The 25,767-nt window shown below is 64.5% G+C and overlaps 1 protein-coding gene across 6 annotated transcripts; it reads left to right on the top strand.

Annotated features, from left to right (window-relative positions):
* Nucleotides 1–1,446: 1,446 nt before the first annotated feature.
* Nucleotides 1,447–24,093, top strand: RNF157 (ring finger protein 157). 6 transcript variants are annotated; one of them, XM_062591943.1, is made up of 20 exons: nucleotides 1,449–1,560; nucleotides 6,512–6,630; nucleotides 8,298–8,386; nucleotides 8,913–9,059; nucleotides 9,509–9,626; nucleotides 10,019–10,085; nucleotides 10,367–10,410; nucleotides 10,780–10,827; nucleotides 11,077–11,148; nucleotides 11,414–11,573; nucleotides 11,821–11,933; nucleotides 12,317–12,555; nucleotides 12,684–12,792; nucleotides 13,170–13,281; nucleotides 13,382–13,566; nucleotides 13,758–13,823; nucleotides 14,035–14,083; nucleotides 15,924–16,034; nucleotides 20,073–20,113; nucleotides 20,794–20,876. In XM_062591943.1, the coding sequence occupies exons 1-19, from the start codon at nucleotides 1,473–1,475 to the stop codon at nucleotides 20,111–20,113; spliced, it is 1,977 nt and encodes a 658-aa protein (XP_062447927.1). In that variant the 5' UTR covers nucleotides 1,449–1,472; the 3' UTR covers nucleotides 20,794–20,876. The 6 variants fall into 6 exon arrangements, with proteins under 6 accessions (XP_062447925.1, XP_062447927.1, XP_062447922.1 ...); XM_062591938.1 differs by lacking the exons at nucleotides 20,073–20,113; nucleotides 20,794–20,876 and adding exons at nucleotides 18,219–18,341; nucleotides 18,539–18,705 and having other exon boundaries at nucleotides 1,465–1,560; XM_062591941.1 differs by lacking the exons at nucleotides 20,073–20,113; nucleotides 20,794–20,876 and adding an exon at nucleotides 18,219–18,705 and having other exon boundaries at nucleotides 1,447–1,560.
* Nucleotides 24,094–25,767: the final 1,674 nt, after the last annotated feature.

The raw sequence follows: 25,767 nt of genomic DNA, 5'->3' as shown, positions 1-25,767 counted from the left end.
GCCAACGAGCCGGGTGAGCTGCCAGCTCCGACAGCCGCTGAGTCGCTTAGATCCATAAAGTGTCCGTCTGCAACACAGACCCTCTCCCCAGACCCCCCAAAAGCATCCTGGCAAAGCGGGCGGCTCAGCCACGGTACCTCATGCTGGCTCCGTGCTCCCGGCAGGTGCCAGTGCGGAGAGCCACAGCACGTTTTATTTAAAACCCCACAATGGGGTTTTAGTTAAAGCTGTTTTTTTCCCAGATGCAACCAGGCTGGTGCTATTAAAAACCAAGGCAAAAGAGGGATGTTGTGACACCCCGAAGCTCTGCGGGAGGCACAAAAGGGAAGGAGCCCGGGCGATGGCCGGCACTCAGCGCCGGCGTGCAGCCCGGGACACCTGGGTGGCTGATCTGCCTCCGCCCGTCCCCGCTTTGGTATTTATAGCCTTCGTGTTATCAACTCAAATCAAAATCATGTGATGCTCCACTAACTTGCGCTGCAGGATTAATTCGTCGCCGGTGTGTTCGAGCGAGCGGTTGACCTGTCCATCCCTCCCCTCCACCTCCAAGGAGACAATCCGGAGGTGCCCAGTGCTCCGGGCTGGTCTAACGCTGGGAATCGGGGCAGACGCGGCCCGGGGAAGGCCGGAGCGGGGGGGGGGGGATGCCGGGGGCGCTCGGCGCATGGGAGCGGATCAGGAGTGCTGCACGTCCCCGGTGTGTCTCATCCCCCGAGAAACGTGCCGCGGAGGACGGGGTGGGGGGAATGGAGACTTGCCGAGGGTGCTCGGTGCATCCCTGGGCCGCTCTGCCCCTTCCCCCTGCCGGGCGCCGCGCTGGCGGAGGGGGGGGTCTCGCCCTGAACCCCAAACCCCCTGGAGCGATCCTGGGGCAGGGAAGGTCCTGGTCAGGGGCAGGTGGGTGGTTCCAGGGGGATGGGTGACCGTGGGGGCAGGTGGATGTTACTGGGATGGGCGGGGGACCAGTGAGTGGTACTGGGGCGGGTAGGTAACACCGGGGGGGAGGGGGAGGTAGGTGGTGCTAGGGGCAGGTAGGTGGGGGGGCAGGGGTGTGACTTTGGGGGGGCAGATGGGTGCATGTTGGGGGTGGGTAGGTGACACTTGGGGGGCAGCTGGGCGCTGCTGGGAGCAGGAGGCTGCTGGTGGGGACAGGGCAGCCCCTCGCCCTCATCCCGCCCCCCTCTCCCCCCGGCGGTACCGCGGCAGCTCCGCACCGGTGCCCGGCAGATTCCCCCCCCTGCCGTGCCGAGCCGGGCCGAGCCGGGCCATGGGGGCGGGCCAGGGGCGGCCCCGGCCCCGCATTGGCGCAGCCCCGGCGCTAGCGCGGAGGCGGCGCCCGGCGCGGCGCAGAGCGGAGGATGCTGCGGGCGGGGGCCGCCGCCGCCGCCAGCCGCGGTGCCGGTACCGGTGCCGGTGCCGGCCGGGAGGGCGCCCCGCCGCAGCCCGCCCGCTGAGCCCGGCCCGGCCCGGCCATGGGGGCGCTGACCAGCCGGCAAAACGCAGGCGTGGAGGAAGTGGATATCCCCGCTAATTCCGTCTACAGATACCCCCCGAAATCCGGTAGGCTCGGGCGGCCGGGGGGAGACAGAGCAGGGCCCGGTTCACGCCGCGGGGGGGGGGCGAGGGGGCGGCTTGACCCGGCCCGGCCCGGCCCGGCACGGCACGGCGGGTGCCCTTTTGCCCGGAGCGCCGAGCCGCAGGCAGCGCTGCAGAGGGATGCTCCGGCCCCCCCGCCCCCCCCTCCCCGGGTCCGGGCAGGATCTGCCCTGCGGTGCTGCGGCCTCGGGGCAGCCCCCTGCCGCTGTGTCCCCCCCCCCTCCCCGGGCTGTTTGCTGCTTTAACTGCGTTGCTGCTCGTAACTGCGCTCCGCAGAGCGCGGGGCCCCGCTGCAGGCGGGCACCGTCCCTGCCGCTCGGCCTTAGCGCGCTGGGTAGGCGGGAAAGCTCTGTGTTAAATTCCCGGGAGGACGGAGCAGGGGGGTTTGGAGGGAGCGGAGCGGAGCGGGTTCCCCCCCCCCTTCCCGGGGCTGCTGCAGCCCCCAGGCCCGCCTGGGAGGTTTCCCCTGACCCAGCGCCTCGGGACGCGGCGGCGATGTCTTGTCAGCTCCGGATCCGGCCCTGTTTCAAACCTTGTGCGTGACCTTGGAAAATCGGTCCCTCCCCTCCAGGCCTGGATTTTCCCTGCAAAGGGCCGGGTCGAGCGGGTATCTGAGGGGGTCGCGCTGGGGAGAGGTGATTGAGTTTGGCCCCTCGGGTGGGGCAGGGCTTCAGATCTGCAAAAATATTAATACCAGGGGGTGATGCCTGAAAGCACCCTGCGTATGCCCGGGGAACGCCACAGGATCCTCGCGGCACTGGATAATATTAATAGGTAACTATTCTGGTAGTTAATAGGATAAGGTAAACGCCACGATCGTTAGCGCTGTGACAAATTACTTGCTAATTACGAATAAAGACCTCCTTAGGAAGAATTACTGCCAACACAGACTGTACCCTTGTCCTGAAAAGATGTGCTTGGCGTTTTTCTTTTTTCCTCTGAAATCGGGAAGCACAGCTGGAACCAGCCTGCCGAAACATCTGCCTCGGCGGTGGGGTCCGACCACCTCCCTCCGAGCAGGGCCGTGGTGCTCGGGGCTCGCCAAAACGGCGGGCGATGGGGCGAGGGCCGTGCTGGCGCTCGAGCTCCGGGGACGCCCGGCGGGCCCATCCTCGTCCTCGTCCTCACCGGTGGGGACAGCGGGTCGTGCCTCCCTCCGGCTGCCCGTGCTTCCGCAGCTCCCGGGGGCTTTTGCAGCTCTGACTTGGCGGCTCCTGTTTTTCACGTCGTTTCAAGGCCTTCGTCACCTTGGTGCCCGGTGAACCCGGCCTAGCCCATCTGCAGGCTCCGCTCTTTGCCGGGGCCGAGGTTCCCGAGCTCAGCACCCGGTGCCTTGCCGAGGAGATTTGCATGCCGTAGTCGTTTTGTCTCCAGAGCCTGCGGCACTGCTGCTCCAGCCCAGGAAAGGCTAGCGAGGCAGTAACGGAGACGGGGAATCTGCTTGGAGGCAGGAGCCCGGGTCTCCTTGCGGTGGGAATATGCCCTGGGGATGCCCACGCTCAGCTGGGAGGCGAGCCCAGGACTCAAGCCTCCCCGGGAAGCAGAGAGGTAGCGCTTCTCCCACCCACTGCGCAGGCCTGGAGAGGTGGAAATCCCCTTGGGAAGGTGGGTGGAAGGCAGCAGAGCGAGCGTATGTTTTATTTGGGCCGCCTTGACACACCCGAGCAGCAGGAGCCGCGCTGTGTCCTGCTCCATCACCTTGGCGTGGGTTGTTTGGGATAGCGAGTTCGCTCAGCTCTGCACTTCCAAACTCACCTCAGCTGAGATGATGTCTCCTGGTGGAGGATACCAGGCTGCCGGGTAACACCAGCTTTTGGGGGAGAAACTGGGGCTTTTGGAGGTGTTCAGGGAGGCTTGTCCCAGGGTGAGGGGTCTGGGCAGAGCTGGGGAAGGCCAGTCCCACCGCTGCCTGGGCTCCTGCAGTCCTTGGTGCTGCGGCCTTGGGAAGAGGGCAGGAGACGCCCTCATGGCATGCCAGGGCGATGCCATGAGAGCCACGCGGCCATCTGTCCCGAGACGAGCACAAACCGGTGACCACGAGAGATTATGGCTCTTTTGCTTTTAATCTTACAGGGGATTTGCTTTCAGCGCTGTCAGCAGCCGAGAGGGAGGAAGGGGGAGGATGTGCTGGGCAGCTGAGTTGGGTCTTTTGCAATGGTGACGCTTCTCCTCCTTAACCCTCCTTGGAAACAGCCAGCAGATGTGCAAATGTGGCCCTGGGAAGGGGGTCTCGTAACGCGCAGGCAGCGGAGGAGCAGTCGGTCCGGGAGCGCGGTCACCTGCGGAGACCCCTTGGAGGGTACGAGGGGGGACGAGCACTGGTACCAGCTGGGGGCAGGAGCAGAAGGGGTTAACCAGGCGGTGACTTAGAGCACCAAGGACAAGTCCTGTCCTGCCACCCCCCCCCCCCAGGTATGCCCGAGGTGGCATCTCCAGCCCGGACCCAGGCGCCCGCGCCAGGCCCCCTTCGCTGCCATAGGAGCGCGCCGGGCAGCGGGACGGCGGCTCCGGTTCCCGCGGCATCGCGGCGCGGGTGGGCTCGGGGCCGCCGCGGGCCAGGGCTGACACAGCAGCTCTTCGCCCGGCGTTCGGCTTCGTGTCTGGCTGCGTCTTGCTGTAGAAAAGATGAGTCTGGAGGTGGGGGGGATGATGCACGGGGCTTTGCTGTCATCGGCTCTCACCTCCCTGCTCCCGCCTGCATTAGGGCACTAAGCGAGATAAGCCGCAGCGCGCCGGCGGCTTTGGGCGGCCTCAGGCCGGAGAAGCGCCCTCTGCCTTGTCCGCTGCTGCCTTTAGGGGCAGTGATTTGCACAGATCCATTTCCCTGGGAGAGGGGAGACGGGCAGCGGAGGACGTGCTGCTGCCGGGCGTCCCCGCACCGGCGCCGGGGCCACCGGCTCGGGGCAATCGCTGCCTGCGTAGATGCAAAACCGCGCGCTCCGCTCGCAGGCTGCGATGAGCGGGGAGCAAATTAGCCATAAGCTTGCAAGCAGCCCGCAAATAAGCTTTTCTTTTAGCTGCTTTGGAGAGGGAGGCTGTGACCGCTGTCGGCACCGAAAGCCTTGTCCGGGCTCTGATACCCGGAGGCCAGAGGCTGCGTAACCCGACGGAGCACCCCAGGGCTGGAGCTGCGGGGTGCAAAGGGCTCCTGTTGGTTTGCAGTTGGGTTTATTCCCTCTTTTAAGCACCAGGCTCCATTGCTCTCGTTCGCAGCGTTTCCCGCACGCTTCTCGGGCCTCTGAAGTTTCAGATCTCGTTAAAGCCCGGCTTTGCCGTGGTGATTTAACCGTCCTTGACAGGTTTGCAGCTCTCTGGGGTGGGGGCTGGCTAAGGAATTATAATTAGCCCAGCAGAGGAAGCCTGCTGCCGGAGAGGGGGGTTTTCCTCTTGCCCCCCTCCCTCGGCAAGGCTGGCTGTGCCCGTTGGCCCCGCGGGTACCAGCACCCGGTGGGCGAGGGCTGGTCCCGCCACCCCACGCAGCTCAAAGCTCTCGTCCTCCAGGGCCCGGACGCAGCCCGTTCCCTTCCTCTCCTCCTCCTTGCCCGCAGAAGAGGCAAAATTGCCGGCTCGCATCCTGCCTCTTCAGTCCCTGCTGCCCGCGCTGCGTCTCCCGACCCCCAGGCCCATGGAGGAGGAGCTGCGGCCCGGCGTGATGCGTAGGGAGGACCCGGTGCCCGGGGGCCGGCAGCACCCCGGGGTGCTCTCGGCACCCCGGCAGGGAGGGCTGGGATGTTGCTCCACGGAGGGGGAGCGCAGCCAGCCTGCGCTCTGTCTTTCCGCTTTTCCCTGGTGCCTGGGAAGGTTTTCTTGGAAGATTTTGCCACTTGCTCTTGCAATCTTCCCCCTCCTGCCCGAAGTCCGTCCCCGGCAAAGCTCCGGGCTCCTCGACTTGCCGTGCCGACGGAGGCACCTCTGGAGGCAGTTTGCTGTTGGGCTTTTTCGTGCGGCTGCCTCCTTCCCAGAGGAGCTGCCCATAAATTATGTACACGGAAAATGGGACCAGAAAGCAGCAGGCATCAATAATTGATGGTCGAGTTTTCCTAAGCGGTCCACGGCGGCCGCATGCAGCGGCTCCGGGTCGCGCCGGCAGCCCCGCTCGCCCCGCTGCCCGCCTGGCCCCGGGGGCCTCCCCGCTCCGGCTCGGCCCGGCCCGGGGCTTTGGGCTCCCGGGTTTGGTTTTGAAACGCAGCAGTAAGCCCCGACTGAGTCCCGGGCAGCCGTCACGTCTGCTGGGAGCCACCTGCAACCTCAGGCTTTGGTCCTGAAAAGCGGCTGCTGGAATATGGACTGGTGGGGCCGGGCTGGGGAAACCGGCTGTGTTTGGTGACCGCGATGGGGGAACGACGATCTCAAGGGGCAATAACAACGCTCGTGGTGGTGGTGGGGGGGGGGGGAAAGTCCTTCCTTGGTCCAAGCCCTGTTGCTCCTGATGGGCCGAGGATGGTCAGGGGATGCAGGATGGAGGAGCGAGGGCGTTCAGCACCCCGCACCCCACGCAGGGCTGGCCCCGACGTCACGTCCCGCGCCATGGGCTGCCGGGATTTCTCGGTTCACGGACGCTCGGAGCGGGTGCGAGTGTTGGGGCTTTGCCCCAGTCCACGTCCATCCTCACCCTTCGCCTTTCCCACCTTCTCGCGGCTCGGCTTACCCTCCCTGCCGCACCGATCCCGTTTCGGCTCCCTCTTTCCTTTAATTTTCTCACCTTTAACAAAAAATCCCAGCCTACGCGCCCCGCCTGGACGCTCCGGGTGCCGGAGGGCAGCTGCTCCGGGGGTGTCCACGGCGTTGCTGCTTCTTTCCCCTCCCGGAGCGAAGCTGCTCTGGCTGCTGCCGCCCGGAGCTCGCTGGCGCCGCCGGCCGCTCGCCCTCGGGCCCCGCTGCGCGGCCTCACGCCGTACCCCCGGTTTGTTTCTAGGGAGCTATTTTGCCAACCACTTCATCATGGGAGGCGAGAAGTTCGACTCGACGCACCCCGAGGGGTACCTCTTCGGCGAGAACAGCGACCTCAACTTCCTGGGCAGCCGCCCCGTGGCGGTAGGGAGCGGCGGCGGGCGCGCGGGCTGAACCCCCCCCGCCCGGCCCAGCGCCCGGGCGGGAGCGCGCGGGTGAAGTGCAAAGCAGGGGGGGCGGCGGGGGGGATGAGTGCATTCTTTGATGTCTAATACAAGGTTGGGTTCGTGCTGCAGCCTTTCCTCCGTGCGGCGCTTAACCGGGTCTCCCCGAGCCGCTCGTGCTCGCGAGCGCCCCAGGGACGTAACAACCTTGCTGTAGCTGTCGCTTCTCTGCCGAACCGAGTCGGGATCCGTTTCCCAAGCGCCAGCGGAGAAGGGAGGACGGGGAGAGGCATCTCCGCTCCCCCCGGCACGGGACGGACTAAAAGCACCGAGCTCGCCGGCGGCCCGTGCGCCTTGCTGGCTCCGCGCTTGGCTTGGCGAGGCTCTGTCCCCATCCAAGCGCGTTCTCCTCTTGCTCTTAGCCACCGGGCGGCTGCAGAGCTTCAATCCGGATCCGACTTTGCCTGGGGGGAGCCTCGGAGCCCCTTACCGGGGCCACCGCAGAGGGACTTGGCCCGACATCTCAGCCACGAGCCCCGTATTTCTTTTTTTTTCTTTTTTTTTTTTGCCCTTAACAGCAGCCTGCCTGGACCAAATATAGCTATATGCACACATATCGCGTTCCTCAGCGCCTAACGGTTGCGGCGAAGGTTTTTTTTTTTCTTTCTCGATTGTTTCTCAGCCTTGTTTAAATTGGGCGGATGGAAAAAGTTCTCCGAATAGCCCCTTTCTGACGTGTAAAGCTGGCTTGCAAAAAAAAAAAAAAAAAAAAAAACCCGCAAAACCAAACCGAAGCAGTCCGCCCCGGGGTGTGAAAGAGCCCAGCGGCGACGGTTGGTGACAACGGTCGGTGACAACGGTGGCGGCATGACGGTTGCTGCGAGAAGAGATTTGCCTGCGGAGGTTCCTCGTTCTTGCCCGGCCCGACCGCCGCCGGCTGCCCCCGGGCGAGGGGGGCGTGAAGCCACGACGGGAGCAGACGGCGGTGTTTTCTCCCCCGGCCACGTGCGGCGGCGTCTCTGCGCCGCTCGCTCGCTGCTTTGCCCCAGCGAGACCACGTTGCCTTCTCCCACCTATGCCTTGAGATTTTTTTTTTTTTTTTTGGGGGGGGGGGCTCAGCTGTGCAGCTCTCCCCACCCTAAAGGCACCCGGCCGGCCTCGAGCGGCGAGGGATGGGGCCGGTGCTCCGCACCTCCGCCCGCCTTCGGAGCGACCTGCCGCGAGGCAGCGACGTGCCCAGCTCCTACAGCCTTTTGCCAGGTTGTTTCTTTTTTATTTATTTTTTTTCCCATTTTTCCCCCCTTCCTTCATATACCCCCTCCTGGAGTCACCGGATCACAGGGCAGCTCTACTCTCATGCAAAATATTAGGACAGTGCTTGGCCAGCTCCAGCGCGGCACTTACAGCTGGGATCTCTTATTTCGGAGACGATCGGGGCAGAAACCTTTGGGCAATTTAAGCCACCTATTGTGATTTTTTTGGGGGCGGGGGGGCTGGAATGACGCAGCTGGCAGGCGGGAGCCCACTGGCCGCATTGCCCGGGCCGGGGCTTTCTCTGCCGGCTCGTATCCGGGCTGGGCCGCTCTGCCGGCAACGCTGCGGAGCTCCGGCCTCCGGCCTCACCGGCGTCTCTCGCTCTCATCCCAGTTCCCTTACGCTGCTCCACCACCTCAGGAACCCGTGAAGACCCTCAGGAGCTTAATCAACATCCGCAAAGACACCCTGCGCCTCGTGAAGTAAGTCTGGCGCCCCGGGGCCAGGGTGAGGGGCTGGTTTGCGGCGGGCGCCCAGCGAGGCAGGGTTCGCCCCCAAGGGCCGATGTGACCCCCGAACGCCAGCGCGGGGAGGAGGAGGCGAGCGTGGAGATGCTCCTTCCATGCACCGTCCTTCCTCTCCCGCGCCGCTGCAATCCTCGGCGGTTTCTGCGCGCTCCCCATCGCCCGCTCGAGCCCGGCCGGGTTAAACGGAGGGGGAGAAGTTTCGCCAAGCAGCTTTCCAGCAGCACGGTGCTGGCTCTCGGCTTGCATTTGCCACGAGGGCGGCGATGGTGTCGGCCGCGGGGCGTCTGCGGAGCAGCCAGCGCGCGCTCGTACTGCTCGGGGCCCGTGTCTTGCTCGGGCTGCTCTTGGCCGGGGACCGCAGCGCCCCGGCGGTAGGTTGCTCCGGGTCTGGGCACGGGCGCTCGCGGCCGTGCCGCTCGGAGGCTCCCTGCGGCGCGGCGTCCCCGCGAGGGGCTCGTCGCCAACCCTCGCTGCTCCCCAGGTGCTCGGAGGAGGTGAAGGCCCCGGGGGAAGAGGTCAGCAAGGCGAAGGTGCACTACAACGTGGAGTTCACCTTCGACACGGACGCCCGCGTGGCCATAACCATCTACTACCAGGCGAGCGAGGAGTTCCAGAACGGGGTGGCGAGGTGAGGACGGCAGCCCGTGCCGGGTCCCGCTGGCCGAGGGCGTCTCCTGAAGGGCATCGCTGATGGGCAGCCGGGGTCCCTTGTCCCGCCACGTCCGAAGCTGCCTCTTTCCCATTCCCGTCTTGCTCCCTCTTGTTGTCTCCGCCTCGGAGCTGGCGTCAGGTGAAATCCTTCCCCCCATCCCTTTTGCTGCCAGGTTGGTGCAAGGTTGCCTTGTGCCCTTTGGGCCCGTGCTGGTGCCTCGGGAGAGCTGTGGATTGATTTAGCCCTTCGTAGGGCTTCTCGCCCCAGTCGCTCCGAGAGGCGGCCAGGGGGAGAGGAGGGAAGTGGACTCGGGTTGCTCCCGTCTTCCCGGCAGGTCCACGAGCTGGGGACAGGGAGCAGGGCTGAAACAGCAGAGAGAGAGGTGGTCCACGAGCTGCTAACCTTGTCTTCTCTCCGACGGGCAGCTACATCCCCAAGGACAACAGCTTGCAGTCGGAGACGGTGCACTACAAGCGGGGGGTGTGCCAGCAGTTCTGCATGCCCTCGCACACCGTGGACCCCTCGGAGTGGGCGGAGGAGGAGGTACGCCCAGCCGCCCGAGGCCTCCCCGTCGTGGGCACGGGGTCTGCCGCCGGCCGGGAGGCGGTGTCGGAGTCCGTCGGTGGTGGTGACTCCGTGTGAGAGCCCTGTCCCTCAGCATGGGATGAGGTGGAAGAACCTATCAGAGGTTCGAAATGGTGGTGGAAATGGTCCTAAGATGCGGAGCCGGTGGGCAGCCTGGCTGGCTGCAGGCTCGGCGGTGGGAAGCAGAAGCCCCTTGCCATGGGACGTGCCTTGCCTGCTGTGTCCAGCAGCCCAGGAGTGCTTCTGGGGTTGGGTACAGCAACTCATTGGATGAGAGCTGGATGGTTTTGGATGTGGAGTAGATCCTCTTTTGTTACTCCTTCCAAATAACCACTTATATCTCTCCCTAGCTGGGCTTCGACCTGGACCGGGAGGTGTACCCCATGGTGGTGCATGCCGTGGTGGATGAAGAGGATGGTAAGGGCATGGCTGGGAGAGAGGGGAGGGCTCTCTTCCTTGCTGGGCTGGCTTTTTCCAGCGCTGCCTCGTCGGGCTTCACGCTCCTGCAGGCATCTGCCCCCACGCCAGCCTGCCGTAGGGCCCTGAGCCCGCGGAGGCCGGGGCAGGGCCTCCTGCTCCTCCTCGGCTGCGAGCAGGGACGGCTTCCCCCCTGCCTGCCCACGCAGGGCCGGGATCCGGCCCTGGGGCGCCGGGTCTGCCCTTCCTCTGAGCCCAGCCCGCCTCTTCGTGTCTTGCAGAGCATGTTGGCCACTCGCACGTGCTGCTGGCGACCTTCGAGAAGGTGAGCGCTGGCCCGGGGCGTCCCCGCTGCTGCTGGTTTCCCTTCCAGACTCGGCCACTGCTTGGCTTGGGCTATTTTGGGCAGCTCCTGAAACTCTGCTGCCTTTTGGGAACATCCCCGAAGTCCCTGGCCTTTTAGGCACCCCGTTTTGAGGCTTTTGGTCTCAATGCGTTCTTTGCTGGCCCAAGAGGTGTCCGACCAAGCAAGAGATTCCCTTGCGCCGTGCGCCCCAGCAGGGCGACATCCCAGCCCCTACCCAGGTGACAGGGTGCTGGGAGAAGCCAGGCGTCGCTGGGAAAATCTGTCGCCCCGGGGGAGCTGGGCCGGCCCGGGCGGCGGGCGCTCACTCGCGCGCTTCCCTCCCTCCAGCACGCCGACGGCACCTTCTGCGTGAAGCCCCTCAAGCAGAAACAAGTGGTGAGTGTGTCCTGCCGGGGTGGCAGACGAAGAAGGGGCGAGGGCAGGTGACAGCTACCGCCTGGGGCGTCCCCGCCGGGGAAGGGGGAGAGGGGCTTTGGGGCGGCGGGAGCCGCGTGTGCCCGTCGCTCGCTCCGGATCGGGACCTCGCAGCTGCCTTCCTGCCTCTCCGTCCGTCCGTCCGTCCATCCCCCGGCGTCCTGGCGGGCCGGCCGCCCGCCGCTCACCCCTCCGTGCTGGCGCTTTCAGGTGGACGGCGTGAGCTACCTCCTCCAGGAGATCTACGGCATAGAGAACAAGTACAACACGCAGGACTCCAAGGTACCGGCCGCAGCCCGGGCTTTCGGGCTGGGGAAGGGGCGCGTGCCCGTGCGGGGTGCCCGCCGCCTCCGGAGCCGGGCAGGGGCGAGCTGCCAGGGCTGTGTTTTGGGAGCAAGGAAAAAGCCAGGAAGGCAAACGGCGCCCTGCAGAAAAGTCTCGGGGCGTCCAGGTGGGGGCATTTCAGGGTGGTCCATCCCTCGGGTCCCCGGGCGCGGGGGACACCGAGGGGGGACCGGCCGCCGAGCGCGTCCTCGCCGCCGGGCAGGTCGCCGAGGACGAGGTGAGCGACAACAGCGCCGAGTGCGTCGTCTGCCTCTCGGACGTCCGCGACACCCTCATCCTGCCCTGCCGCCACCTCTGCCTGTGCAACACGTGCGCGGACACCCTGCGGTACCAGGCCAACAACTGCCCCATCTGCCGACTGCGTGAGGCCCGGGCGCGCCGCGGCGGGGGGCTGCGGGGGCTGCCGTCTCCCGCGGGCGGGCGGGTGGGCGGGTGGGCTTGGGGGGCGGCAGCCCGTTTTGGGAAGAGCCACAGCGGCGCGCGAGGCCGGTGGGGAGTCCTAAGAAATCAGGTGGCGTCTTTGGGGGGTTGGGGGCGTTTAGGTCCGCGCTCCGCCGCGCGAGCCGGCGGTTTCGCTCCTCCCTTCCTTCGCTCTTCCCTGTCTCGCAGCTTTCCGAGCCTTGCTTCAAATCCGAGCCATGAGGAAAAAACTGGGGCCCCTGTCTCCCACCAGCTTCAACCCCATCATTGCCTCGCAGACCTCCGACTCGGAGGAGCACTCGGTCAGTGCCGCGTGGACCTTGTCCCACCCCGGCCCGGGCTGCAGGTCGTCCCGGCTGCACCACGGGTGGCTTCAGGGCTTGCGTGGGGCCTGGGGCCACCTTCCACCCCGTAGTCTGTCACGTGGTGGATGTTACACAAGTTCAATAGAATAAAATAGCATTGAGCAGGGAGAAAGTGGGGGGTTTTGCCAGGCTGTAGCCAGCAAAGATCGTGGAAAACCGGGCTTGAGGCTCACAAATGCAGGGAGGTTGTCCACCCTATGGTTTTGGCTTCTCCTGGGGGTGTTTTTCAAGGGCACGTCCCAGTGCTCCTGGGAGCAGGGCAGGGGTGGCAGCAGAGCAGCACGGCAGGGACGCTCACCCCTGTCTCCTGCTCTCACCAGTCCTCGGAGAACATCCCTCCAGGCTACGAGGTGGTGTCCCTGCTGGAGGCCCTCAACGGGCCACTGACGCCCTCTCCAGCTGCCCTGCCGCCCCGCGTCCTCGGGGACGGCCACGGCGCAGCGACACTGCCCTCCTACGGCAGCGAGAGCCACCCACCTCCCCTGCGGGCCCTCTCGCCCCTCGAGCGCCTCTCCGACTGCGGCAGCCAGGGGCTCAAGCTGAAGAAGAGCCTGTCCAAGTGAGTACTAGTGCCGGTGTCCTCACCAACAGGGAGGTCGGGAAGGCATGGGCTGGTCCCAAGTGTCCTGGAGCGTCACCGGTGCCTACTGGCATCCAGTGAAGCTGTTTGCTTTGCCTCCCACCTAGGTCCATCTCCCAGACCTCCTCCATCCTGCCTGAAGAGGAGGACGAGAAGTCCTGCAGCGAGTCGGAGATCAGAATTGCCCCGAGGAAACCTTCAGCTCAGCATGAGGAGGTGAGCGTTCAGCAGCTCCTGCCCCAGCTCTGCATGGGCCAGGCTGTCAGGCAGTGAAAAGCCCTTTTTCCATCACTGGAGGTGGTATTTGCCCTCCAAAATGAGACGGTGATGAGCCAAGATGCAGGTTGGAGTGCTGGTTTGGGGAAAGTTTTCACAACCCTGCAGTCTCCATGCAGGTTTAGTTAGTTTTCTCCTCCTGGATGTCCTCAGCCAAACGTGGATAGGGAAGGGAAGAGGGAGACGGAGCTGCCATGGCCACATGGCTGGTGGGTGCAGTCCCCAAGGTCTCTGCCTTCCTCCATCCCCACTAATATACCCCATCCCATCCTCCTCGCAACGGCCTTTTCTCACTGGCCCATGGCCTCTTCTCCCAGGAATGTGGTGTGACTCCCGAGAGCGAAAACCTCACCCTGTCGTCATCGGGAGCCATCGACCAGTCCTCGTGCACTGGCACCCCACTCTCCTCCACCATCTCATCTCCGGAAGGTTCGGTCGGGTGCCCGCCGCGGTCCGGGGCTGGCCCTGGGGTCTCCCCATGGCCTGGCAGGCGCCACGGCCCCTGGCTCAGCTTCTGCTGTGCCCCCAGACCCCGTCAGCAGCAGCCTGGCTCAGTCCGTCATGTCCATGGCCTCCTCCCAGAGCCGGCACTCGCAGATCAGCACCGACACCGTCTCCTCCATGTCCGGCTCCTACGTCGCTCCCGGCACGGAGGAGGAGGGCGACACGCTGCCGTCGCCGGCGGCCGCCAGCGCCATGGCCTCCGAAGGAGAGGTAGGGTTGGCTCGGCCGCCGTCGCCCTGGCCGTGTCCTGGGGTGCGCGAGGCCGTTCGCAGCACCCATCGCGCCCCGGGGCAGATCGCCAGCGGGGGGTCCCTCTGGAGACATAACTCCTCCTCCAAATCTGTCAGCACCCAATTCTTTTTTTCCTCTTTTTCTGCTTCTTTCCCGCTTTTCTCCCGCAGTCGACGCCTGTGGAGTCCCCGGATATAAACTTCGTCAGCATCTCGGCTGAGGAGCGCGATTCCGAGGTGAGGACCTGGCGCTGGCGCCTGGAGGTGGGCACGCGGCAAGGGGCTGCGATGCTCCCACGACGCTCCGCACCCCTTCGCTTTTCTGGGCTGGGGATAGTCCCTCCGGAGTTGGCGACGGCTCCTCTGGGGGACACGGGGAGCACGGACAGCGCGGGGCCGGGACCCCTCGGGTCTCGGAGCCGCTCACGCTCGCTGCTTCTCGCCGCAGGGCAATGACGTGCTGGAGGATGAGGACACCTCTCCCGTGCAGGAAGACGGTAAAATGCCCCGGATCGTGGTCCCGGTGGGCAGTTGCGCGCGGGCAGGTTGGACAGTCTCCCCCGAACCCGCGGGAGCGGGGGCAGGCGTCGGGTCACCCCCAGCTCCCCAGGGTCCTGGCAGTCAGCTCCTCCGGGAAGCAGCCGCGGGAGCAGGCGATGCTCAGCGCCCCCGGGCCGGGCAGCCCCGGCGAAGCGGGGAGGCAGGAGGGGTCTGGGCGGTGAGGGCAACCACAGCTCTCCGTCCAGCTGCTGCTCTCTGCTTGCAACCAGAGGCGCTTCCAAAGGGCCAAACGGGCAAGAGGTTCCTTGTTATTTTATTTTATTTGTATTTTTTCACTCTGCCAAGCAGATCTCTCTCTCTCCGCATCTTTGAAAATCTCTCCCTTACACATCCCTGTTGGTTCCTCTCGGACAGGGTCACGAGACCGGTCACTTTAGGCTGGTCTATTAGTTTTTCTTTGCCTGTCCTCAACGTGGTTTAGCAAGTCACCGTATGCATGTTGAGGGCTCCTCTCGCCCATTCCATGCACCTCAAAGAGCCACGGAAAGACCTGGTCGCTCCCGGGCCATCGGCCACCTCCCAGCTTGGATCTTTTGGGGGAAGGTAGGGAGGCTCCCGGTGTCCCCAATTCCATGGTTGCATGTTACTGGCTAGCAAAAATAAATCAAAACTTTCCCCCTTGTTCTTCAGCCAGTCTGGAAAGCAAGAGCCCAGCTCTGCACTGTGCCCTGGCGTTGTGTTTTCATGGGCAAAAATAGTCTCTGCGCTGTAATTAGGTTCTTGCTCGGGGTGAGACTGAAATATGGAAAGTAGGGTGCAAAGAAAGGTTGTTAACGACAGCGATGGGCGTCCCCGAGGCCCAAACCCTCCTTCCGCAGTGGGGTGCTGTGGACGAACTCTGGGTCCGTTGCAATCCTGCTGCCTCAGACACCAGCAGATAAAGCAGGCGTGGAAAGTTTCCAGCTCTGACAGCCGGGAGCAGGACGTGTCTCCTCGGGAAGTGATCCCGGGCCTGTTCAGCCTGCTGCTGAATGTCGCTCCTGAGGTTTAGTCTCTTGCATCAAATCGATGCGCGTAAAAAAGAAAAAACCTGGGTGCTGATCTGCTCGCTGAAGCCATGCTAGGAAGCAGATCTTACCGCCATCAACGACCCTGTCCTTCGTCCCCCCAAATCAGCCCCAGCTCCGTGCAAAGCTTGGCTACGGCTTGTCTCGTACTTGCCTTTGGTTGCTGCCCCCTCCCGGCATTGCTGCGGCTTGTCACATCCCTGCCGATAGGTAACGCCGGAGGGGCTCCGGGGGGGTGCCGAGAGCCGCCTCGGCCTCGGCCGGGCCCCGGCCGGCTGCAGACCCCCCGCTCGGCTCTGCCTCGGGATCCGAGGCCGGAGCTGGGAGAGCGCGGCGGCCCTCGCCTCGGCCGCCTGCCGGGCTCCGCCGTCTCCCGCCTCCGCGTCCCGGTCCTCGCGGACGTCTCTGATCCGCCCCAGAGGCGCCACGAGCCGAAACGGCGGGAAGAGCCCCGGCGCGGGCTGCTTTCCTCAGCTTCCGCCAGCACCTCTCCGCCGCCCTTTCCCCGCGCCGCGGCCGCTTCCCGGCTCCGTTTCGCCTCCCTCCGGCGCGGCCGGCGCAAGGAAAGGGGCAGCCAGGGCCGTGCCCGCGCGCCAGGCCCAACCTTACTGTCCGCTCTTCACCTTCTCCGGTCCCGTCTGCTCGAGACGCCTCGTTTTCACCTCTTTAACTTGGTTTAAAAGGGGTGGGGAGGGAGAGGAGAAGACCCAGGACTCCCCGCCGGGCCGGGCCGGGCCGGGCCGCTCTAACTGCGTTAACTCCCTTCCAGGCCAGAGGACAGGCGCTTTCCGCGGTCTGAGGTGTGACAATAACAATGACGTGGCCATCGCACGCGTGAAAGCGCTGGACAATAAACTGTGCTCTGAGGCCTGCTTACCTGGTGAGTGGCCGCCTGCCGAACATGAACTCGGGCTTGGGGGGGAAGCTTCTGCTCTTCCCTATGTCACCCCCTGCCCTCCTGATCCTCCCTCGCCTTCCTCTCCCACCGTCCATCCTCATCGCCATCCCCACCACCATCCCCACCACCCATCTCACCATGGGACTGTCCACCAGCCATGAAACCACCTGGCAGCAGTAGGTCAAGACGTGGTGCCCGATGGGGTTGCTTTGGTTAGGGAGGAGTTGTGGTCTAGCTTGGGTGGAAAGTTTGGTCCCTTAGCCAGGTGCTTGCTGAGACCATGGTCTTTGGGCCAGGTGTATCTAGGTATCCCTGGGGCAAGGGACGCGGTGCTGTGGCCCTGGGCAGGCCAGGGTGTAGGGCATGGAGAGCGTGGATTTGCTTGGGAGGGCCGTGCTGAGAACCTGCTCACACGCTGTCGCGTGTCCGGTTCGTTTGGCATCAGCACGGCCCCTGGCTCAGTCCCCGTGGGTTTGAGCACCGTGGGTGGAGCACGAGGTTTGGTGGGAGTCTTGGCAGCTCCTCTAAGAGGAGACCTGAGCAAGGGCTTAGGCACGGGCAGCAGGCCTCCCGCGAAGGCCCCAGCCGTGCTGCGGGCCTCGGCGCTGTACGAAGGTGTGGAGCACGGGCTCCCGGAGCACTTTAGGTCTAGCAGAGCCCCGAGGATTCATCCCCCTCTTCCATTTCGTCATGCTTTTTCTCCCTCCCCATCCCTCCTCTCTTCTCATCCCTCTCCCCGCCCGGCTCCCCCCAGACTCCTCCGTCCGTGCGGAAGTTCATGTTCGCCCCGTGCCAGCACAGTTCCTCCGCCCCTGCTCATGTCCCGTCTGTGCCCAGAGGTGCCACGAGGCGACAAATGTATCTGCAACCCCCGCCGTGGGGAAGGGCTGGGCAGCACCAAACAGCAGCTTTTTAAGCCAGAAAGAAAGGAGGAAAAAAGAAAAAAGTGAAAAAAAAAAAGAAAAGCCCGTCGCAGCCCGCCGGGGCTCCTGTGCAGGCCTGTGCCGATACATTTGTGGGCAAGCTGAGAGCAGCTCTGCCCCTGCCTTCCTCCTTGCTGCAAAACCTGTGGCAGGCAGCAGCTCTGCAAACGCAGCCGGTGCTGGAGAGCCCAGGTCAGGGGGGAGATGGCCGGGGAAGGTCCTTCCTCGCCATCCCTTCTCCTCTGGGAAAGCTTTCCCTCCCGCTGCCCTTTGCGCTTCCCAGCTCTCCTCTTCCCTGCGGTTTCTGCTCCGGAGAAATGCAGTGAGATGCTTGTGGAGGAATGGGAGCAGCCACAAATGCCCGGTCACCTCTTCCCACCTTTGGATGCCAGCAGCTGGGTTCAAAGCCCCGGGCGCAGGCAGGCTCCCTTTCGGTTCCCGACCGCGTCCCCCTTGGTTGTGGCCATGGGGGGGACAAGGAAAAGGCAGCTTTGCTCCTGCAGTGGCCCCGGCGCAGCAACGGCCCAAGGCCAAATCCTGCTTTGCCCTGCCACTGGGGCCGCGATGGCCCCGGTCCTGGAGTGAGCACAGGATGCGGCCCTCGGGGCCAGGCAGAGCTGTTTCCAGCCTTTGGCCACCACATTTGCCCATGTGGTCGGCACTGTTGCTGCTTGTGGGTCTTTTGGCCGTGGCACCGTGCTGCCCTGTGGGCTGGCTCCGGGCTCTTGGCGTCTCCTCCCACGGCTCGGAGAAGGGAAGGTGCCGCTGGTGCCGGGCTCGGAGGGCAGAGGAGCACGGCGTGAGGCAGAGCAGGATGCTTCAGGCTGCAGCTTGCCTGCATCCCCACTTCCTTGAGCTTTTCTTGAGGTAGCCCCCACCCTGGGTCAGACTCCTCCACCCCTCTTGGGACCTGGGGATCCCCAAAAGCTCAGTCTCGATGCCAGCTCCCTTGGGCTTGCCTTAGTCCCAAACCTGGCCACGTCGCCTCCTGCATCATTGCACCAGTTGTCCTGGTGCCAGGCTGGGGCTCAGGGGCAGAGAAAGCAGGGAATTACCTGAAGGGATGCAGAAAGCTGCGCTCCGCCTTCTGCAAGCAGATCCCTGGGCCTGGCATGCTGCGGAGTCGGTGGGAAAACCTCCTGCCGTAGCCGCCTGCCCAGCGCGATGCGCACGGGGCGAATGGAGACCGGCGCTTTGGATCTGTCCTGGCTGCAACCGGGTTTTGCAATGTTGCTTTCGTTAGGCAGCTCCTTCCTTACCCTGCACCAAGCTGCCTTCTCGCTGCCTTCTGCCCAGACCGCATCTCCCTGTGCGCTTTTAATCAGGATGGATCAGCCGTTTGGTCTCCGCTTGGTCTGCAACAGAGGTGATTTGAGGGGCGATTTAGTATTTGTGTCGGCAGTGCTGGATTCTGAGCTCTGCATCGTTGGCTGCAGGGCTGGTTTAAATGCACTGAACGTGGGCGTTAGCGCAGAGGTTGCAGCGGAAGGGCCAAGGCAGCTCCCGGCGCAGAGCCGGGCCGCGTGGCCACGCTCCCTCGCACCGACCGGAGCTCGCTGTCAGCATCGCAGGTTTGGCAAATGCGGAAGATTTTCCGTGGTGACTCGTGGCTGGTATTTCCCTGCCAGCCCTGGACTCAGCGCATTTGATTTGCAGATTTGAATGCGGTTATATCCATGGATAGGCAAGAACAATGTGGATTTTTACTTTGAGGCCATGTTTTATTTTAATGAAAGCTTAAAAAAAAAAATCTGTACATTGATTTGGCTGGTTTTGCCATGATTAGACCTATGGATTTTTTTTTCACTTTCTATAACATGGGATGTGGTTCATCAAAGCAGAAATGCTCAGTCACCCCTAGCGCTGTGGCGAAATCAGAGCTCTACAGAGATGGGCAGCGGGTTGTGGAGGCGTCCCAGATGGTACCAAGATGGGGAGAGTTTGGGAGTCGCTGTGCTGGAGATGGTGCTCAGCCTAGAGACGATCTCAAAGGCTTCTGCTGGTTCAAATCCCTGCATTGTCCTAGCGGTAGCTAATGCTGCAGCGGGCTCAGCGAGCCGCTGGGTTTCCACCGTGATGCTATTTGGGAGCTGGTCTGTGCGGGACAGGTCTGAGGTCAGCTAAGGGCAGAGGGGGCTCTGCCTTCGAAGGGCTTCGAATGGGGTTGTCCTGATCCAAAAGGGAGATGAGGAGCGAGTGCGCGTCCCTGCCGGAGCACTGAAGCCACGTCCCTCTGCTTGGAGCCTCCCGGTGACTCGCTCCTTGTGATCCTTTCAAGGACACGCCGAACTAATCTAAATCTCTGCACAGAGGCGCGGTGGCACTGGAGCGCCTTATGCAATATCAAGCTCTTAACGGGATTTCTGCGCGTGTTTATGTGTGGTCCTGTTTAATTATCCATCCCCTCCGGGATCTGCAGACTTAACTTGCCTCGCTCTTCAGCGCCAGCTCGAGATGAAAAGCCGGCTAAAAGGGGAGCTGTCATGTTCCATAAATCAGCAGGCAGCGGCGCGAGTTTTTTATTATTGTTGCTTCCTCTTGGAAAAGCCATCCGTGCTTTCCTTCAAGGGGGTCCACCTCGGGGTGAGGCTTGCTGGGGGGGTTCAGGGGGTGCACCTCTTTCTGAATGGAGCCATATAGCCCCTGGTGTGGGGGGTGGCAGTAAGCAGGGCCCAAGCGTGGCCCATCACCCTGCGCCAGGTTGAAAATACCCCTTGAACCAAGCTGGGAGAAGATGGAGAAGGGCGCATGGGTGGCCAAGCACCAACGTCGCACCTGTGCGTGGCAGGAGCGTGTCCTCACGCCGGGGTTTTCCTTGGCACTGAACGCTGGAGGGTGCAAAGGGGCCACCGAAGCGGGACTTGGGAGAGGCGGCGAGGGCCATTCCCCCATGACATCCGCCTTGTGACACGGTGGCGGTGCCCAGCCCTTCCCCATCCCCATCCCGCAGCCGCGCCGCTCGGCATGGGGCAGCTGCGCGGGCCAGCCGGCCTGGAGACCCTCGCTGCGGCCACGCTTGCTCGGCCACGCGCGTGCGCTGGCGGCTCCTTCTCGCCTGTGCTCACCTTGTGCCTTCTGGTCTTTTCCTGCCACGCAGCCGCGGTGCCGGACTCCTGCCCCATTAACATTGACGACTAGGTAGGAGCTCCGCGAAGCCCGCGCAGACCTCGCGCCCCTTTGCCCGCCCGGAATGGGGGGGCGGGTTGGTTTCTGCTCTCGTCCCATGGTTATTTTGTGAGACTAAATTGCCTCCCCGGGCGGCCCCGTTTCCCATCACCTCCGAGACCCGGCGGGGCCATTTGCAGGCCATGAGCCGTGCGCTCATGGGAGAGAGGAGGCCCTGGGTGGTTTGCTGAAGCCATCTCAGAAAGGCTGGGGCAAGGCCAAAATCTCAGGACTCCTGAGCCCTTTCTCCAAGGCGGTTGCGCTAATCCCTGTGCGCGTTGCTCAGAGCCGTAGGGCTGAACGGAGCCATCTGCGTGAGCGCTCCCCTAAAGTCCTGGGGAAAGCGGCCCGCACGCGTGCCAGGAGGTGAAGCCATCTCCTTCCCTTCGCCTGCAGGGTTTGCCGAGTTCCCTCAGTTCTTTAAAATCCACCTTTAAGTCCCCGCCAATGCAGCACCGGGCTCTGTGGCCAGGAGGATCTCAGTGCCGTGGCCAGCTGGGGCACCTCCCTCCACCTGGCCCGGCGGTGGCTTCGGCAGCCTGGACCCCATCTGCAGAGCCACCTTCTGCCATCCTGTCCGTGTCCCCCAAAAACCACTCCGGCTGGGCCTCGCTTTTGCTGTGGTCCCTCACCAGCCCCTTCTCTCCCCCCAGGCCTCGAGGCAGCCGACAACAACGCCCGGCTCCCATGGCAGAGCCGCCGGCGCTGCCGCTCCACCAGCACCATCGAGGCAGACACCGCGGAGGCGGCACGGCGTGGGAAAGCTGCCTGCCGGAGGGGCTCGCGGACGCCAGCACCGCAGCCGAAACGCCCCCCCTGCTCCCCTTCTTCCCCTGGCACGGAGGAATCCTGGAGCCCGGGCGCCGCAGGCATTGCCACTGCCAACCCTTGGCCGTAGCGATACTGATTTTTCAAAAACCGGTAACCTCGAATTCTCCTCCTGGCCCGCTCCGCCTGGCCCCATCGCCGCGGCAGGACTGATGGGACACAGCGGGGAGAGCAGCACGGGGCCGTGGCACGGGCTGGTTTTCCTACTGCCACCGAGGCAAGCGGGTCCTCGGGGATGCCGGAGCCCGTCCCGCGTCCTTGTGCTCCTCTCTGCTCCCGCAGCTCGCCGGGCAGCGCTGAGCGGGACGGAGATCGCCCAGCGGCTCCGCGGTGGGACGGGGCTCCTCGGCCACGGGGCAGCGGGAGAGTGAGGCTGGGAGGAAGGTGCTCGCTGGCAGCGAGTGACAGCGTTTGCTTGCTGCCCCCCGGCTCTGGCTGTGGGCTCCGAGCTGCCCCCGTGGCACGGGCACCCCAGCTGCACAAGCTGGCGAGCTCGAAGCGGGGGCTGGCCCCTGCCGGGTTTGCCGGCGCGTGCCGAGGCTGCGGGAAGTCCCTGGCTGTGCCGTGGCGGTGACAGCGCCCCTGCCTCGGCTCTGCTCCCACGGCCCCCACCCGCCTCCCTCCGCGCTCCCCCCGGGCACAGCCCCCCGCCCCGGCTGCCAAAGCTGAGCAATAAGCAGGCTGCCGGGGCCGGCGGCTCCTTCCTCTGGCTTGCTTTTCCTGGGGGCTGAACGCGGTGCCGGGGGCAGCCCAGCCGCGCCGGACCCCAGCTCCCGGGCGATTGCTCGTTTAACCTCACCGTCTTCCGACCCGCTGCACGTGCGGCACTCGGGGCTGGCCCTCTCTCTGCAACAAGTGCCAAAAGCGCCAGCCCGCTTCTTCGGTCCTTCTCTCTCTCTCTGAAGCACTTTGTAGCAGGGGGGTGGAGGGGGATGCGGGAGCTGCCTCCCTCACCACCCTCCCACCCCTCCATCCTCTCGTCCGTCCTCTGTTCTCCACCTGGCACTGGGCTGTTGGCATAAGCGAGTTTTTACTTGACGGGACAGGGATAGGATGGCGATGCGGCCCCAGATCGCCGGGATTTAGGGGGGTTCCCTTGGACGTGCTGAGGCAGAGTGGAGCAAGGGAGGCTTTGGGGGAGTGGTGCAGGGCTTGGCCACGTGCAGCCCCTCCAAGCAGCTGGAGAGCATGAAGGTCCTTTAAAAGCTGCTTTGGGAAGCGTCAGACTCAGGATCCCAATTTAGCATGTTCTGGAGCTGTTTGGGCCCTTACAAGGAGTCCAACCCCCGCCTCTTCCCCACCTGTTTTTTTGGGCAGCACATGAGAGCCAAGTGAAGTTGGGGGCTCTTCCCCTGTGCCCCTGGTCTTTCCACAGCAGAAGGACAAGCCGCAGAGGGCTCGAGCCCCAGCTGTCTGCAGAGGGTCCAGCATGCATGCACGCACACAGGCAGCAGGCATCCTCCTGCACATCCCCGTGGTGGTGCGTGGGGTCATGCTGATGGCAGCGCGCCCCCTAAAAGGGGAATAAAGCCCTCTGGAAGGCCGGGGGGCGGTGGTGCAGCGGCGGCTATTTGCGCTGCCCGCTCTGCAGCCGGGGGCGCATGGCTGCTCTCCCCGTGGCGTGGCTCCTCCAGGAGTTGCAGTTGGTGTTGGACATCCTGCTTCCCTCTCCCCTCATCCTCGATCTCCTCTCAAGACCTCAGCATTTGAGATTGGGACCCATATCTCCTGCAGGCTTTGCAGTTCCTAAATTTCTTTCTGAGACCTTGTGGCCAGGGGTTGGAGAAGATTGAAGTCTCCAAGCCACCCTCCAGTGACATGGGACCTGCTAATGGGAGAGAGGGGCAGGAGAAGTGTCCTAGAGCAGGAGGAAGACAGGGGACATGTGCTCCGTGGCAAGGGGACAGCTGCAGCCTGCTCCAGCCCAGGGCTGGGACAGAGCAGCCCACGGCTCGCAGACTCGCAGATTCAGGTTTCCTGGCCCAAAGGATTAAGTAGCACCTTTCGAGGCACAGGGAGACCTTTGGCTTCCTGAGATCTCTCCGTTCAGGGGTTTCTCTACTGGGCTGAGCTGGGAAATCCAGCAGCAGTGCAGTGGAAAAGTTGCACGGGACGGAAAATCAGTCTGATGCTCCTGCACGCGCGTGTCTGGCAACGTCCTTTACTCCTCCCAGGGCACAACAAGGGCTCTCCAGACCAGTGGCCTCCCCATGAGGTTCGGTGCAGCTGGGTACCTTGGTACGGTGCTGAGATGGTGTTTCTGGCTGCTGGGGGGGATCAGGGGGAGAGCAAGCAGGCTCTTGTTCAGGAGGTTCCCTCAAGCGTAGCAGAGCAGGTTTCCTGGCCGCTCCGAGCTGTGCGTTCCTGAGTCTGCAGGGAGCTGTGGGGCCGCTGGGGCTGCTCCAGCGGCAACGGGGGGTGGCTGAAGTCCCCCTCGAGTAACTGGGACGATCGGCTGGTACGACCATACGGACTCCCGTGTTGGACGCAGTCTTAAAGGCTGAGGGTTGAACTCCGCGTGGGAGCGCACTGGTAACTCAGAGGAGTCGCCTGCTGCCCCATGAGCGTAGGGCAGTGAGGACAGCCGGGATGCTGCTGCGCGGGAAGGCTGGGGCCGTGCAAGGGTGGCCCTGCAGGGACGTTTGCAGGGACAGTGCCCTTGTGAAGCTTGCACGATTCCTTGGTGCAAGCAAAGGAACGAGCATCCTCGGCCAGCAGGGCTGGGGGGAGCAGGGCTTCCAGCGCCGGTGCAAGCTGCGCGCGTGCCGGGGCGCGCAGGGCGGAGATTGCGTTCTGCTTCCACCACATTTTCACCGCTCACAGGTAATGCACACTGCAGTCACACCTCCTCCTCGCCGGAGAGACGTCCCCGTTGCGTGCTCGGCGGGTGGGGAGTGCCGGAGAGCTTTACTGGGCCACCTGGAGCTGCCGAGAGAGAAAGTAGTAGGATGTAAGTAATAGGATGAGAGGCGACGGCCCTTTTCTCTCCCAGGTCAGACCCTTGCTCCAGGGATCCACTCGGCAGGGATTTAAGAAAGGAAACCAGATTGCTGCTTATGACTTTGCTTTGAGCATGTTTTGGATTTTGCGAGTATGTTTAATAAAGGGTATCCTACGTCGACGAAGCGCCCAGCGTCGTTCCTCAGCGGAGCGGGCGGCGGCGCAGCCGGGGTCCCGGGGGCTCAGCTGGCAGAAACCCTCCTCCCCTCTCGCCCCTCTCACGGCGCCTCCGCAAACGCAGCCGGGCTCCCGCCTCCCCCCCAAGCCGGCCGAGCCCCGAAGGCGGCTTCGGCCATGAAGAGCTTCGCCCGGCGCGGCGGGGGGCCGGGGCGCGACGCGGTGGGGCGAGAAGAGGAGCGGGGAGGAGGGAGGCCCGAGGCGGCCCGGCGGCCGCCGTGCGTTTTGAGGACGGGGCCCCCCCGGCTGTGGAGGGGCGGGGGGTGCAGGCACCTTGTGGGGCAGGCCTGACCGGCCGGGGGGGCAGGAGCAGCAGAGCTGAGTTATAAACTGGGCATCGATCTGCTTAAAAAAACGGGAATTTCACCCTCCCCCCCCCCCCCGGGGCTGCCTCGCGCCCGGCCAGGGCATCGCCTGCGGCGCCCCAGGGAGCCGGCCGGGCCCCCTCGGGCCCAGTTCCCTGTGGATCCGGGGAGGAAAAGTGCTTTTTAACCGGACACTTTGAGTCCAGCGGGTATTTCTGTCTTTTTTTTTTTTTTTTTTTTTGGGGGGGGGCGCAGGACGTTGATGCTTCGGGCTCTCCGGGGAGGCTCCGTGCACCCCTCCGCTGGCACCTTACGGGGATGCAGGGCCGCAACCGTCCTGCTTAAATACAGGAAGCGCCTTGACCGCGGGGGCTGCCCGCCGCGGCGGGCTGCCCGGGGGCCGTGTGGGGCCCGGCGCGGCGCGGCCCGCGGCGCCCCCCGCCCTCGCGCCCGCCCTGAGGCGGCCCCAGCGCGTCGCGAGCGGCGGGGCAGCGCGGGCCGGCGGCCTCGCTCGCCATGGCAACGCGGCGGCCAATGGCAGGCCGCGAAGCTGTTTACCGGGGCGGAGCGTCGCCCTAGCAACCGCCCAAGCCTTTCGGGGCAGCTACTTAATGGCCGCGTTCCGCCGCTGACAAATCACTGCGGCGCCGCGGACGGGCGCCCGGAGGCCGCGGGGTGGTCGCCGGTCCCGGGGGGCGCAGCGCAGCGCAGGGACTGCCCCCTCCCCGCTTTTGGAGGGGTCTTCGTCCTTTTTTTTTTTTTTTTTTTCCTTTTTACCCCCCCTTCTCCAGAACATTCCTGCTCGCTCCTGAACTTTGGCAGCGGTTGGGGGGGGGGAACGTCGCCGCCGGGACGGGGTAAGGGGGGGGCCTGGCGCGGGGCCGGGCGGCTTCGCGGGGAGCCCCGGCTCGTCGGCCTGCGGGAATTTCCGTATTTATCCTGTATTTAATCGCCGCAGTCGTGCCGGGCTGCAGCGGGAGCTCGGGCGGGCGAGCCGTCGGGCGGGCGAGCCGTCGGGGCTGGGGGTGGCCGGGCCGGCTTTGCCCCAGCGCTTCCCCCCCCCCCCTTCGACCGTTAAATATCCCGTTATTCGAGGGGGCATCGCGGGAGAGTCGGGCTCCCCCCGGCTGCGGAAAGGAGGCCGCGCGCGAGAGTGCTTGGGGTGGGCTCAGCCTCGCCACTTTCGGAGATGCCAGCGCCCCGGCGGGAGGGAAAAAGGCAAAATAAAGCGAAGCCCGCGGAAGTTAGCAGAGGCGGTAACGCGGGGACGGCTCCTCGACGCGTCGGACGCCGGCAGCACGCGGGGTCTTTGGGAAC

This window comes from Rhea pennata, chromosome 19, assembly GCF_028389875.1.
Source record: "Rhea pennata isolate bPtePen1 chromosome 19, bPtePen1.pri, whole genome shotgun sequence".
In the NCBI taxonomy this organism is placed as follows: domain Eukaryota; kingdom Metazoa; phylum Chordata; class Aves; order Rheiformes; family Rheidae; genus Rhea; species Rhea pennata.
This window is presented reverse-complemented; position numbering and strand designations above follow the sequence as displayed.

Coding starts and splice junctions, on each gene's coding strand:
- RNF157 (XM_062591941.1), top strand. CDS start 1,473: ATGGGGGCGCTGACCAGCCGGCAAAACGCAGGCGTGGAGGAAGTGGAT. Junction 10,828..11,076: donor CCCTCAAGCAGAAACAAGTG/GTGAGTGTGTCC, acceptor TGGCGCTTTCAG/GTGGACGGCGTGAGCTACCT. Junction 12,556..12,683: donor CTGAAGAAGAGCCTGTCCAA/GTGAGTACTAGT, acceptor CCTCCCACCTAG/GTCCATCTCCCAGACCTCCT.